At 42.8% G+C, this 14,561-nt stretch overlaps 1 protein-coding gene across 4 annotated transcripts in view; it reads left to right on the top strand.

The window, feature by feature from the left end:
- LOC145340959 (Golgi integral membrane protein 4-like) overlaps window positions 1-14,561 on the top strand; it is a 109,551-nt gene that overhangs the window by 65,459 nt on the left and 29,531 nt on the right. For all 4 annotated transcript variants that reach the window (XM_080185573.1, XM_080185572.1, XM_080185574.1 and 1 more), the window contains 3 exons: window positions 196-381; window positions 2,047-2,382; window positions 12,050-12,255. In XM_080185573.1, the coding sequence (XP_080041699.1) occupies window positions 196-381; window positions 2,047-2,382; window positions 12,050-12,255 (728 nt within the window). The remainder of the gene's footprint in view (window positions 1-195; window positions 382-2,046; window positions 2,383-12,049; window positions 12,256-14,561) is intronic.

The following is a 14,561-nucleotide window of genomic DNA, read 5'->3' as shown; positions in this document are numbered from 1 at the left end:
AGTGTTTTGTTATACTGAATGACTGATATATATTAAACCAGTACAGTCATAATGGGTGGAATAACCCTCTTCTGTGGTGTATGATCCTGTGAATATATACTTTGGGCGTAATGTCAAGTCCTGTGACTATCCTCTCGGCTTATATTTGAACTTATTGCCCATTATCCACATTCTGATTTATTGTTTAAATTACAGGCTCAGGTAGAGGAATACAAGCAGCTAAGAGAAACCTTAAACAAAATGCCCAGCCTAAGACAAACAGAACAAAAGCCCCCTCCTAATGCAGAGAACTTGCAGCAAAATGCCGCTGAGCCCTATCACAGCCAGCAGGGAACACGAGATCAGATACCGTATAGAAGTGAAGGTGACCAGCATGATGAGGTATGTCAAACTGCAACTCAAATAGAGAGCAAAATTGAATGAGATTTCCTTTTGATTGAACAAACAAGATCTAGAATTGAATTTTACTTTATAACCACGATGACAAATTGCAATAACAACAGACGACATCGAAGATATAAAACTTGTCGGCATTAATTGGATGTAAACACTTGATCAGTTGTGGGCAAAGGATTAATCTCATGAAATTAAGCCAACTCTTCAAGTCATAGAGTATAGAGTCATAGAGCAATACAGCACAGAAACAGTCCTTTCAGCCCAACCGGTCCCTGCTGACCATGGTCCCCTTCCAGCTAGATCCAATTGCCCACTTTTGGCCCATATCCCTCTAATCCTTTACCATCCATGTATTTATCCAAATGCCTTTTAAATATTGCTATTGTACCTGCCTTTCTCTGGCAGCTCATTCTATATATGCACCACTCTCTGCATGAAGAAATTGCTCCTCAGGTCCCTTTAAAATCTTTCCCCTCTCACCTTAAACCTATGCCTTCAATTCCCTTTCCCTGGGAAAAACACTGTGTTCATCCTATCTTTGCCCCTTGTGATTTTATACACCTCAGTAAGTTCATCCCACATTCTCCTATGTTTCAAGGAATAAAGTTCTAGCCTGGCCAACCTTTCCCAATAACTCAGGCCTACTAGTCCTGCAACATCCTGGTAGACCTTTGTACTCTTTCCGGTTTATTAATGTCTTTCCTATCACAAACTCCAAGTGCAGCCTTCCCAACGACTTATACAACTGTAACATGATGACCCAACTCCCATACTCAGTGCCCTGACTGACGAAGGCCAGTGTGCTAAATGTTTCTTCACCACCATGTCTACCTGCGACGCCCCTTTCAATGAACTATGTACTTCTTTTATTCAAATGCTGATGGACCTACTGTGTCTTTCTAGCCTCTGTTTTTTCATAATGAGCCAGGAGTACGATTATATTGTTGCAGCATTGGTCAGACACATTACATGAATATTCTGTCCTGAAAATGTACTTCAGAAATGACCAAAACAATTGAATGTTCATACTCAGTTATTGATGAAACCTTAGGAGACTTCATGTGTTTTTCTTTTCAAAGAAATGGTGAAACAAAATTGGTCATTTTAAGTTAATTTATGTTGGGTTGCATTCTAAATTAAAACATGAGGCTCCTCTCATGGCTTTGTGCATAAAGACTTCAGGCGAATCAAAAAAAGATTTCTTGCAGTCAGTTTTTCTAATGCAGTTGGAACCTGCAAACACCTACCAGATTAAATCTTCCTGCGTATGTTTGTAAATGTTCCACCCAATGTATAGGAATCCACTTGTATCTAAACTTACTCCTTATGGAAGAAATAACGACATTGCATTCAAGTAGCACCTTTTACAACCTCAGGACATCTTACAGTACTTCACAGCCAGTTAAGTACTTTGGAAGCCTAGTCACTATTGTAATGTAGGCAAACTAGGGAAAGAATAACTCGTCTGACTGCTTGTTCTGAACTACTAAGGTAAAGGTAGTGCACGTAGTTCCTTTTGGCACATTTAAAAAATGCAACCATAATATTAAAAAGATTTCATTTGGTTGTGTAAGAAGTCAAAAATTGTGAATGGAACAATAGATTAGAGTTAATGCACTCAATAAAAGTACACATCTGTCTCTGTTACAGAGGAGAGATATGCAGCGACGTATTAGACCAATGATAGGGGAGAATGATGACACTAAGAGAAGAGAAGATAATGAAGGACCACCAGAGAAGCAATATGGTCAACATGAAAACTGGCAAAGGAATGAACATTCAGATCTGGAAAAACATGAGTATGAATCACAGGAGCATCACCGTGAATGGGAACAGGAAGGGAAAGAAGATCATACAGTGGAGCATACAGATCTATACAGGCAACATCATGGGGAAGAAGAAGCTCAACATCATGTGACTGAGGATCAGAACAATGAAAATGACCATACAGAGGATCAGGATCTGGCTGGAAACAACCCTACTGAGGTAATACATGATGACTTAGTAAACAAATACTCACAGAACTGTGTAAAAATTGCCTCTAGTTCTATCCTTCACCCACTGGCTTTCTGTGGCACAACAATACATATATAAATTTAGCTGCACAAACACCGTGTAGCTTTTGTCGTTAGCTGTCTTTACTACTGTTCAGTTTAAATTGCATAACTTTCAGTCAAAACTAGTGGATTTACCATGACATTAGCAAAAGTTAAAAGTCCTATTTTAAAGTTCCCAATCTCAGTTTCTGATCATTTCTATCAATTATTTTTCTGCTTTTAATTCTTTTTTATTCCTCCTTTTCTTCTCTGTATATTAACATGACTCTTGCTCTCTCTACTCTTCCCTCTCTCATTCTGATATATTCCCCTGTTATTTTTTTCTATCGGCCTATTTTACAGCTTTTTTAACAATCCTCATTTGTCGCAGTCAGCCCTTGTCTCCTCAGTTTTGTCTATCTTCTTTCGGCCTAAGCTGTTCATTCTTCCTTAATGCCTCACATTGTCCGTCCTTTCTTTCTCACCTGTCACAGGGGCGTACAAAGGCGCCTGGATTTTCTCCTTGGGTACAACTCAGAAATTAGAGAGAAAAATGCATTGATTTTTGCCTTTATGCTGCTGAAATTTAAGTATTATACATCTATTTATTTATTGGCAAAGTAGGCTTACATTAACATTGCAATGAAGTTATTATGAAAATCCACTAGTTGCCACACTCCAGCACCTGTTTGGGTACGCTGAGGGAGAATTTAGCATGGCCAATGCACCTAACCAGCACGTCTTTCAGACTGTGGGGAGAAACCGGAGGGAAAAAACCCCATAGTCATAAGGAGAACATGCAGACTCCGCACAGACAGTGACCCAAGCCAAGAATTAAACTCAGGTCCCTGGTGCTGTGAGGCAGCACTGTATCACCCAGTTGCACCCACATATCCTCTGAAACTCATTAGAATATAGCCAAAATTAAACTGGGTGTAAATATGCATAAAACACCACATCAAAACCAGACCAGCATATTTCTTCTTTGAGTCTTAACATTTAAATTTAATCATCAATGATCCAAATCAGGCCCAGCACATCTTAAAAAAGCCTTACAAATGGAAACTCTTTTTATTGTTAAGGTGGCTTATATTAAGAGAAGCCACAGTATTTATATGGCTGGTCTAATTCCGTTTCTGGTTAATGGAAACCCAAGTTTCATTGATGGTAATACCATTGGGTTTCAAGATATTCAAGATCGAGATGGCTTGTTGGAGATGGTCAGTGCCTGACATGGCGCGAATGTTCCTTGCCACTTATCAATCTAAACCTGAATGTTGTCCAGGTCTTGCTGCACATGCGTCAGTATCTGAAGAATCTTGAAAGGTACTGAACATTGTGCAATAATCAGCAAACATTCCCACTTCTGTCTTTATGATGGAGGGAAGGTCATTGATAAAGCAGTTGAAGGTGATTGGGCGTAGGACACTATGCTGAGGAACTCTTGCAGGGATGCTCTGGGACTGAGATGACTGACCACCACTAACATCTTCCTTTTGTTAAGTATGACACCAACTAGCGGAAAGTTTCGCTGCTGATTCCCATTAACTCCAGTGTTGCGAGGGCTGCGTGATTCTACACTCGGTCAAACACTCTCTTGGTGTCAAGGCTGGTCACTTTGTTCTGCCGGAGTGTTTGATTGTGATAGTTTCCCTGTTTGTGATGCTTTCATAAACGGACAGGGACATGCCTGGGGAAAGCAGTTAACAATGAAATTCAGTGAGCCTTCACCTAACGTTTTTGAGTAGTATGCTCAATCTATTTTCTGAGCAGTGCCTGTGTTTTTAGGCATGTTTTTAATGAGCTTTGCCTGGACACCTTGTTTTAATGTTTAAACCACTCAGAATCAAAACTAACTCCATTTTGTTTTGTTCCAGTTGACTAACCATTCCTAGTGAAGCCAACTTACATTCAGCCCCTTGAGCCTGCTGCATTATTTGATAGATCATGGTTGAAATAATTATGGCTTCAAACCCTACTCTTCTTAAGTGCCCGATTTAATTATCTCTGAAGAGCTTTATCCTGCCAATGCTGGTGTTAATCCAGTGGGCCTCAATCATAGGTACTCAATGCATGAACGAGGGATTGGACACTGGGAAGGTGAGGGGGAGACCTGCCAAACTTACCCTTGCTGCTGACCACCTCCCCCCCCGTCTCCCCGTGACCCTGCAAGGCAGCACCAGCTTTTCAGCAGACACGTGAGCCCGCCGATCCCTTGGCAAGATTCCACCCAAACCTTCTCCTCATCCATTCACTCACACGCTAACTTAATTCTCTGTCATCCAGACACATGGATGTTATTATCTAACTCCATTAACAGACGCACATCTTGTTTTTCTTTCAAAATCTCATGATTTAGGATATTTTATGTAACATTACAGGAACTGTACTGTAAAACTTAAGTAGTTTAAGATAATTTAAACCACTTAAAAGCAAATTACTGCTGGTACAGGCTACAATGTACAGGATAGAGAAAAACTTCTGGTGGTCTGAGGAAGAGTCATAGGGACTCAAAACACTGGGCAGGATTCTCCAGTCTCATCCATGGTGAAAATGGAAAATTTGCCATTCACTCTCAGTGGCACTGGAAAATCCTATCCGTGTAGGAGGAAGGAAGATTTTGGCCGTTAACTCTGTTTCTCTCTCCACAGATGCTGCCACACCTGCTGAACTTTTCCAGCACTTTGTTTTATTTTAGTGACATAGTATGATTTTCATATAAGGCACGGTGGCGCAGTGGTGAGCACTGCTGCCTCACAGCGCCAGGGACCCAGGTTCGATTCCCGGCTTGGGTCACTGTGTGTGGAGTTTGAACATCCTCCCCTTGTCCTTGTCGGTTTCCTCCGGGTGCTCTGGTTTCCTCCCACACTCCAAAGATTTGCACGTTCGGTCGATTGGCCATGCTAAATTAACCCTTAGTGTCGGGGGATTATCAAGATAAATACCTGGATTATGAGGGTAAACACATGGGGTTTGGGGATAGGACCTAGATGGGATTGTTGTTGGTGCAAGCTCAAAGGGCTGAATGGCCTCCTCCTACATTGTAGGGATTTTACGATTCTATGTTTCAGTGTCTCTGCTTTGCTTAAAAATGGCAGAGGAGGGCAGCAGAGGAGTAACAAATTGTCTTATAAATGTTGCTCACTCTCATTCTTATAAATGAGTGAAAGTGCTATATTTGCCAATCTCCTATTTTGAATTTTTGAATTAGTTTTTCCTGAATTAATACTCATTCATCTCTTCAGCATTAATGGTTTTTGTGTTGAAGTGGTTCTTTCAACCACATTATTTCGATATCTTTATCTTCTTGTGCTTTTTAGGCAGTCCCTCATTACCGAGGATGACTTTCTTCCACTCTGGGATTGTAGACCCAGAGGTGATTAAAAAGTCCAATGCGGGATTCGCGCACATTGCCACACAGTAGAGAGTGGGTGCAGATGATGTTTGATGAGACGGGTGGGAAGCGGGGTTTGGATTTTAGTACGCTCCTTCTGCTATTTGTGCTTGGCCCCCACCAGGACCTGTCAGACGTGTTCAAAATTGTTGATATCTTCGCGGGTGGTTCTTCTCCAGTTTGAACAGACTCAAGCAAGAGATTCTCACGCATCAGTGATGTTGTTACATTTTCAGGGAGGCTTTGAGGATGTTCCTGAATGGTTCCCTCTACTCTCCTGGTAACCACTTGCCGTGACAAAGCTCAAGAGTTTGTTTTGGGAGTCTTGGGTCAGACGATGTGGCTGATTAACCATAACCAGTGCTTTGACGCTGAGGATGCTGACCTGACCTTATATTGGAGCATTTATCCTGCCATTGAAGTTGCAGGATTTTACCGAGATGTTTCCCCAGGGATTTAAGATGGTGCCACGCGTTTATCCATGCCTATGATGTATAGAGGAGGGCAGATAGCACAACAGCCCTGTAGACCCATTAGCTTGGTGCTGGGTTTCAAGTCTTCATCATCAAACAGTCTTTTCTTCAGTCAGCCGAAGGCTGCACAGGCACATGGGAGGTGACGTCCAGTTTCATCAGATGTCTCCCATTGCTGAGATTAGGCTCCAAGGAAAATGGGAGAAATGATTCACATCGTTCACCAAGGAACTTGATAATTGGGGAGAGTGCTGTGCAGTGGGAGAGGCTGGTAGAGGACCTTTGTCTTCCAGATGTTTAGCTAATTCTTTCGTACATCTGTGAATTAGTCAATGCTGTTTTTGGACCTTGGCCTCTGAATATGCTTATACCGAAATGTCATCAACGTACTGCTACTCGATTACAGGGGTTGGGGTGATTTTGGTGCTGGACTGAACGCCACATAGTTTGAGTAGTTACTCACTCATTCTGTGGAGTACTGTAATGGGGAGCTTTGTGGAGATAAAAATTAGGCTGCCTGCAGAACTTTGAACAATACAACAAGCAGGGTCATTTTGCTTCAGAGACAATGCTGTTTAAAAATGATCATTGCAGAAGATTTATGTTTTTCCACCACTTGATTAACATTTAGCAATTAATTTAGTTGAGAGGAGGAAGCAAAGACAACAGTGCTCCAAATACAAGACCATGGACAACAATGGGGTCATTGCCCAACAATGTGTGGAATAGGTTGATGGGCCATGCTAAATTGCCCCTTAATGTTGGAAGCTAGCAGGGTAAATACATGGGCTCGTGGGGATAGGGCATGGGAGGGATTGTTGTCAGTGCAGGATTGATGAGCTGAAAGGCCTCCTTCTGCACTGTAGGGATTCTGTGGTTAATATGTTCGTATGTTTTGGTGTTTGTTGAGTGCATATGTTGTCCAGAGCAGCAGAATTCCCTGCTTTTCAAACTGAGTCATGGGATCCTCAACATTTCCTTAACCTGCCAGGGCCTTGTTTTTTAGCATTGTCACAAAAGGTCACTGTTGCTTACAGTGCAGCACGCTTAGTCCTGCAGCAGTGTTCTAAATTATATCCTTAAATTTTAGAATGGCCCACAGCATTCTGGATTCTCCTTTACCTTATCTGCCAATGCAATCTCATGTCCCCTTTTTACCCTCTTGATTTCTTCCTTAACTCTACTTCTGCACCCTGTATACTCAAAATCATGTTTTTGCAAATATTAGGCTTATAAGTCACCCTCTGGCTTGGTGATTTCAAGGTGATTATCAGCTGTATTCCTGCCTATTAGCTGTGCAAACTTTGAAGTGGCCAGATCACTTTAATCTCCATGCCTGCTTGTCACCTGGTAGGATTTTAAATTATTGCAGCTCTCCATTTTGCAGCAGAGATTTTCCTTTCTTCCGGTCAGAAGCTGCAGGTGAGAGCAAATCCTTTAAAGTCCTCTGACAGAAAGGAGATGACAATTTTGCCAGGGGGGAGGCGGTGTTTCTAGTCTGCCCAGCTGTGCACTCAAGCTCAATGTGTGCACATGACTTTGATTTGAAGTTACTGAGTCCTCCTAGCAAGCTGAAATCTTTGAAACTCCCTCTATTCAACTGAAAATCCTTGACCTGTCAATTTCAAAGTTCAGTGCTTTGAGAAAGACCTTCATTGACAGCTGCGTTTATTTTCATTTCCCTTCACGCTTGAATGCATCTCAAGCATCTCCATTTATCCTAATCACGATGTTGACATTTCACTCTAAACCTGATTGACAGCCTATGGTTTCTTCAAAAGGATTAAGTGGTTTAACTCCCTCTAATGCAAACCCTCATGGCTGCGTGGTATGTGTGAGAGGTTGGGGGGGTGGGATTTACTTGTTATGTGGGTGTGGGGGAGGATGCCCCTCTTTGGGGAGGGGTTGGCAGTGCTCCCTTGGTCAGTGGGAGGGCTAGCTCCAAGCGTGGAGATTGGGGCGCTCTGAACATCAGCTCTGGCTGGCAGGCTCCCAGAGCTGATCTAATTTGCATCTTTTAAGTGGGTGAGTCCTACCTGACAGATGCTGTGAACATCAATGGGAAACATTCCTGTTTTCCTGCCAACAGGGAAGAATTCAACCCCGCAGATGTATTTGAAATTCAGAGGGAGCAACAATGTAGAACGGCATGCTGGTTAGCATGCTGCTCAGAGCACCAGGGACCCGGGTTCGACTCTATCCTCGGGTGACTGTGTGGAATCTGCATGTGCTCCCCGTTTCTGCATCGGTTTCCTCTGAGTAATCCAGTTTCCTCTCACAGTCCAAAGATGTGTGGATTAAGTTGGGTGGCCACATTCAATTGCCCCTTAATGTCAGGGTAAATACGTGGAGTTGTGGGGATAGGGCCTGATTGGGATTGGTGTTGGTACAGACTCGATGGGCCAAATGGCCTCTTTCTGCACTGTAGGGAACTATGATTTTATGATAAGTCAGGATGTAATGCAGAATTGGAAATCAGAATTGTGATGGTGACCTTACTGAATCCAATCTGGGAATGTTTTAGAATTGTTACTATTGGAAGATTGGAGAAGTAGTGTAGGGGGAAAAGAGTTGGCTGGTAGGAATTAAGGTGGTAACTTCTGGGGAGGATGAAGCTTCAACAACATAAATGTTGATGAAGCAAACAATAAACTACTAGTGGTTTATGAGTTTTGGGACTTGTCAGGCTCATCTTGTTGAGAAAAGAGGCTGTAAGAGATAATGGTGTGCCAAGTTTTCAGCCTAAAAGAAGTTTTAATTGCATTTTACCTGGGATAGTGTTTCTCCCCATCTCCATGTCATTGGTGGACTGATACTGCCACTGAAATATGACTATTTTATGTACTGTGTGGCTGCATGAACACCAAGGATGGGATTTTCTGACCACGCTCGCCTCAAGACCAGAAAATCCTGCCCGAGGTCAGTGGACCTTTGTGTGTGCCCACCACCCCCACCCACTACGATTCCGGTGGGCAGGATGGGAAAATTTTGCCCCAACCTCCTCTGCAGAGTGGCTACAGAAGCAGTTGCGCAGAGTCCGAAAGAAGACAGAAAAGAAGACGTTGATCAGCTTGACTTTTGTTCTGGTTGTCTTAGAGTGGCCAGTCCTTCATTCTGATAGGCTCTTGGACAATCTGGAAGAATTGGAAACCCTAACACAAATGTACACACAGCATGAGAACTTCGAAGATCACGTTAAATGTTCTCTTATTACTTGATTCAGATTTTTTCATATATATACACTGGGGGACACCGTTCAAAGCTGAAAGGTTTACTATTTATGATGGAGGTGAGAAGTTGTGTGGAATTCTCTTGCCCAGAAAGCAGTGGAGGCTGGATCATTGAATTTATTCAGGGCAGAGTTACGTAGGTTTTTGATAGACAAGGAAGTCAAGGATTATAGGGTGCAGATGGCAAAGTGGGGTTGAGACAATATCCAGATCAGCCATGATCTTGTGGATGACGGAGCAGACTCGAAGGACTGCATGCCCTACTCTTAATAACTTGTATGTTCCTTTATTACTCCACTAAGATTAAAAATGCCATCCCTACGCATTTAAACTGCTTCAAGCCAACTTAATTGCCTGTAGCTGAGAATTGTCCCTGTTTTGGGATTGTGTGCCAACGTCTTCCTGCTTCTAATTCCTGTGGTAAGTTATTAAAGTGTCACTGAGGTGATTCTTTAGTGCTTTATTTTAGTTTCTGGGGGCAAGCATGGTGAGCGATGTTCCGTTCCAACTTTTTATGTTGATCATTCATTTCACAATTTATTAACTTTTAGTCTGGCCTTCTGCCTGCTTCAACAACATGATGGCTGAACTCTAGCCAGAGGCAGATGCCTGGAATGTTTCAGTTGTCTGGTTGCCCGTCCTAGAAGCAATCCTTCCTTTGACAGATTGTGAAAACGGCTTCAAAAGTGGAGTCAACAGTTTGTTGATCGTGTAATGGCATGTAGGAGAGCAGTTTGCTGTTCCCACGTTTAAGAATAAATTGAAGTCTGTTTACTTATGTGGGGGGGCGGAGGAAAAATAAATGTAATAACTTGAGAAGAGTCACAAATCTGGGACACCCTTCCTAACAGCACTGTGGTGAACCTGCATTTGATGTACTGCAGCAAGAAGGCAGGTCACCACCACCTTCTCCAGGGCTACTTAGGGATGGGCAATAAATGCTGGCCTCGCCAGTGACACACACATCCCATAAATAAATAAAAGGGAAAAATACAAAAGACATGGTGTAAAAGGTAAGAACAGAAGACCAATCTACTTGTAGTTGACTAATGCATTACTGGTGTTTAATAATCTTTCCATGTACGAATATATGCATTTGGAGCAGGAATAGACCATTCATTCCTGCAAGCCTGCTCTGCCATTCAGTAAGATCATGGCTGACCTAATTGTGGCCTCAACTCCACATTCCACCTCCCTCAATAACCTTTGACTGCCTTGTTAGTCAAAAATCCATCTACCTCTGTCTTAAAAATATTTAGTTATATTGCCTCCAGCACTCCAAGGGTAAGAGCGTTCCAAAAATTCACAACCCTCAGAAAAAAATGTCATAAATGGTCGACCCTTATTTATAAACTGTGTGCCCAAGTTTTTGCGTCTCTATCAACTTGGAGATTTTAAACAACTTGAAACATTCTTTCACCATCCACCTTGTCAAGTCCCCACAGGATCTTACATATTTTAGTTTTATCACCTCTCATTCTTCTAAACTCCAATGAATACAGGTCCAGTCTATCCAACCTTTCCTCATCCCAGATATCAGTCAAGCAAATAGTCTCTTAACTATTTTCAACACATTTTATATCCTTTCCTAAATAAGGACACCAAAACTGTGCACATTACTCCTGATGTCGCCTCACAAATGCCATGTACAACTGTAGCAAAACATCCCTACTTTGATATTCCATTCTCCTCACAATAAATGACACCATTCCATTTGCCTTTTGAATCACTTGCTGCATACTAACTTCTCCTGATATGTGTAGTAGGACACCCAGATGCCTCTGTACCTCAGAGTTCTGCAGTCTCTCCCCATTTAAGTAATACACTGGTCTTCTGTTCTTTTTGCCACAGTGGATAAGTTCCCACATTATCCTGCATCACTCACAGAACCTATGTCCCTTTCCAGATTTCTTGGGTGGGATTTTCCAGCTGCACTTGCCCCAAGGCCAGAAAACCCTGCCCAAGGTCAACAGTCCTTTGCATGGTCCACCCCCACCAACCTCACCTGTGGTGGGCAGGATGGGAAAATCCCACTCCTTATGTCCACTTCACATTTTACTATTCTACCTATCTTTGTGGCATCGGTAAATTTAGCAACCATAACTTCAGTCCCTTCATCCTTGTCATTGATCTAACTTGTAAATGGTTGATCACCGATCCCTGTGGCACTCGTAAACATCTCACCAACCAGACATTGACCAATTCATGCATACCCTTTGCTTCCGGTTAGCTAGCCAATCTTCTGTCCATGCTAATATGCTACCCCGCCAACACCACAAACCATTATTTTAATCTTTGATGTGGCATTTGTCAAATGCCTTCTGGAAATTTATCTACTGACATTATGCTATATTAATGTAATTTACTAACATTTTTGAAGGCTACTATTGATTTTCCAAATACTAAACTTATATATAGTTGTTTCGGCGCATTTCAAAGGCACAGTTTTAAATTCTCATGAATCTGAATTGGTTAGCTTGCATACATATACCTATTTGATTGTGTTTGCTTTTGGACTAGATTAAAATGAAGACATATAAATCGCCGTATGAGGAACAGTTGGAACAGCAGCGCCTAGCAGAGCTACGGGCAGAAGAGTCTCGCAGACTGAAAGAAAGGCAGGATGCACTGCACCAGCAGAGACTGAGGGAATACATGGCTCATCAGGAGCGCCTCCAGCAAGAAGCAGCACGGAAAGAAGAGTTGTTACGACAAGAGCAATTAAGGTGAATCTTGTTTTGCTGCAGTCAATCTGTTGGATGTGTCCTTATTGTTATTCAGGGAGGCACTCATTGCTGAAGGTTAAGATTATTCGGACCTCCACCAACTCTGAATGCTCTGAAAGTCATCGTGCAGATGCAGCATTTATTGAGCTGCTACTGTTGCTGCTTGAGCCACCACATTACTGATTCCCCCTGGAAATACTTGGCCAAGTACCTCCCTGTTTCACCTACACTTAATATGCTAAAGGATCTCCACCGCCTGGCTGGAATCAAAGCCACTGATGGCTCTGGTTTGATTGTCACTGAACTAGAGTTTAACAAGTGTAGGTGGAATAAAGATCTCTTTCTGATAAGTTCAAAGGACCACAAAAGAGACATAATCTCAAATTTAAATCCAGAGAAAGTTTTACAGTCCTATGTAGTATAAATTCTAAAGAAAAGTGCTATCCATTAAAAAATGATTAATTAATATTCCCAAGTTTAAGTAATCCATGATTCAAAAATATGGTGCCTTGAAAATAGGTGCAGAATTGTGATCAACCCACACCATTCAGTGTAATGAAATTAACACTCTTGCTTATTTGAATGATTGCTGTGTACAGATAGTGCCAACTGCGTCAGCAGGGGCCCAAAACTGCAGCTTGTTAGCGCAAGTTAAAGCTGGCCTTTACCTTTTAAAGGGAGGTGCATTGTGGCTGGAGCAGGTGCTGGCATTCCTGCAGCAAGTGAACTTGACTTCTGAAATTAAAGGCAAAACACGAGAGTGACTGGCTCCAAGGTTTTTAGATCTGCTGCACTGGACATATTGGTAGACTGGGGAAAATAGGAGATTTGCCCTATTTCTGCAAGGGACCAAGAGACCCTCCAGACACATGCTGAATAGGCAATTGGGGCAAATAGTTATGGAGGTCAATACCAGGAGTAAGGGGGGAAAAAAAGGTGGTTCCATGGAGCACAAGGTCCTCTCAAGAAAACATTATTGGTCCTCCAACCCTTGCCATCCTGCCAATGCCATTGCAATTGCCTGTCAGCACACCAGTATTGTCCCCAATGCTAAGGTGGTACAATCCACAACCGGGCCTTCTAAGCTCAGAGCTGCTTGAGGACATCATCCAGCACCACTTGCAGTCTCCTCCGCTGAGAATCAGCAGTCCTCTACCAGCCATGCTACAGCCACTGGTGTAGCACAGTATAGGAGGAACATCAGGGTAGACAATGGCATTCGGGCATGAAGGCTGATAAGTTGATTTTTGTAAGCAATATGGCAAGGTTTAATTATAAACTTTGTTTTGGAATGTTTATTTTGTGGTGGCTTTTATCTTTGGATTGTGACCAAGCAGGTGTTGTGATATCAGTAACAGAGAGAACACAAGGTGTGGGAGTGTTGGCGAATGGGAAATTGGGATTGTTGCTACTGGTAACAGATTTAGATGAGTTCTTCAGACACCTACAGATGGGTGCTCTCTGGTTTGCCTCTTTTCCTTTGTCTTTTCCTTCCTCTTCTTCTCTCCTCCTGCTTGTCAGGCGAGGTACACAACATATAAAAGATAGCCTTGAGCTTTGACAGTCACTCTGCCGAATACTGCCGGGCTGCAGGCAGTGGAAACGTTGTCTCAGCATGCAGTAGTCTACAATGTCACGTTTTGTGCAGCACCGCAAATTTTAGGAACATAGGCTAATCAGCCCATTGGGTCTGTTCCACTATCTAATGGTCTGATCTATGGCCAAACTCCATCGTGACAATTCTCCCAAAAAAATTTGAATTGTCGACTTTGCATGAAAACTGGAGTAAGTCATGCTGGTTTCTTCAGTGAGACTTTAGAAATGAATTTCCCACACTCTGTGCACAGCTGAGTGTACGAACGTAAATCCTGTTAAAAATCAGGGAGCGGGGCCGATCCCCGCTGGAGAGGCTGGCAGCATAATGCTGAGCAGACCATTGCACATGCACCGATCTGTCATAGCGGAAATTGATGTGTGCGCAGTGGCCTCTGTTTGCTGGCCTCCTGATTGCTGGCCAGCCCCGTGACCCTCACATTGCAGGCCGTGCGACCCTCCCCATAGCCCAATTACTGGCCTCCCAGACATGCCCAGGCCAGTCGCAACTCCCTCTCTACCCACTCCCCCCGCCCCTCCAAATCTCTTGGCCTGTCATGCTAAAAAGTCAGCGCAGTAGAATAGGAGAATTGTCCCACCATATACTTGCCATTGGCCCATATCCCTTAATTTCTTTGCTTAACAAAAAATTATCCATCTCAGATTTAAAATTAGCAACTGTTTTAGCATCAACTGCTGTTTGTGGATGTGAA

Source organism: Carcharhinus amblyrhynchos, chromosome 3 (assembly GCF_965287045.1).
Source record: "Carcharhinus amblyrhynchos chromosome 3, sCarAmb.v2.hapA, whole genome shotgun sequence".
Classification (NCBI taxonomy): domain Eukaryota; kingdom Metazoa; phylum Chordata; class Chondrichthyes; order Carcharhiniformes; family Carcharhinidae; genus Carcharhinus; species Carcharhinus amblyrhynchos.
The sequence above is the reverse complement of the archived record's forward strand: the minus strand, read 5'-3'. Positions and strand labels throughout refer to the sequence as shown.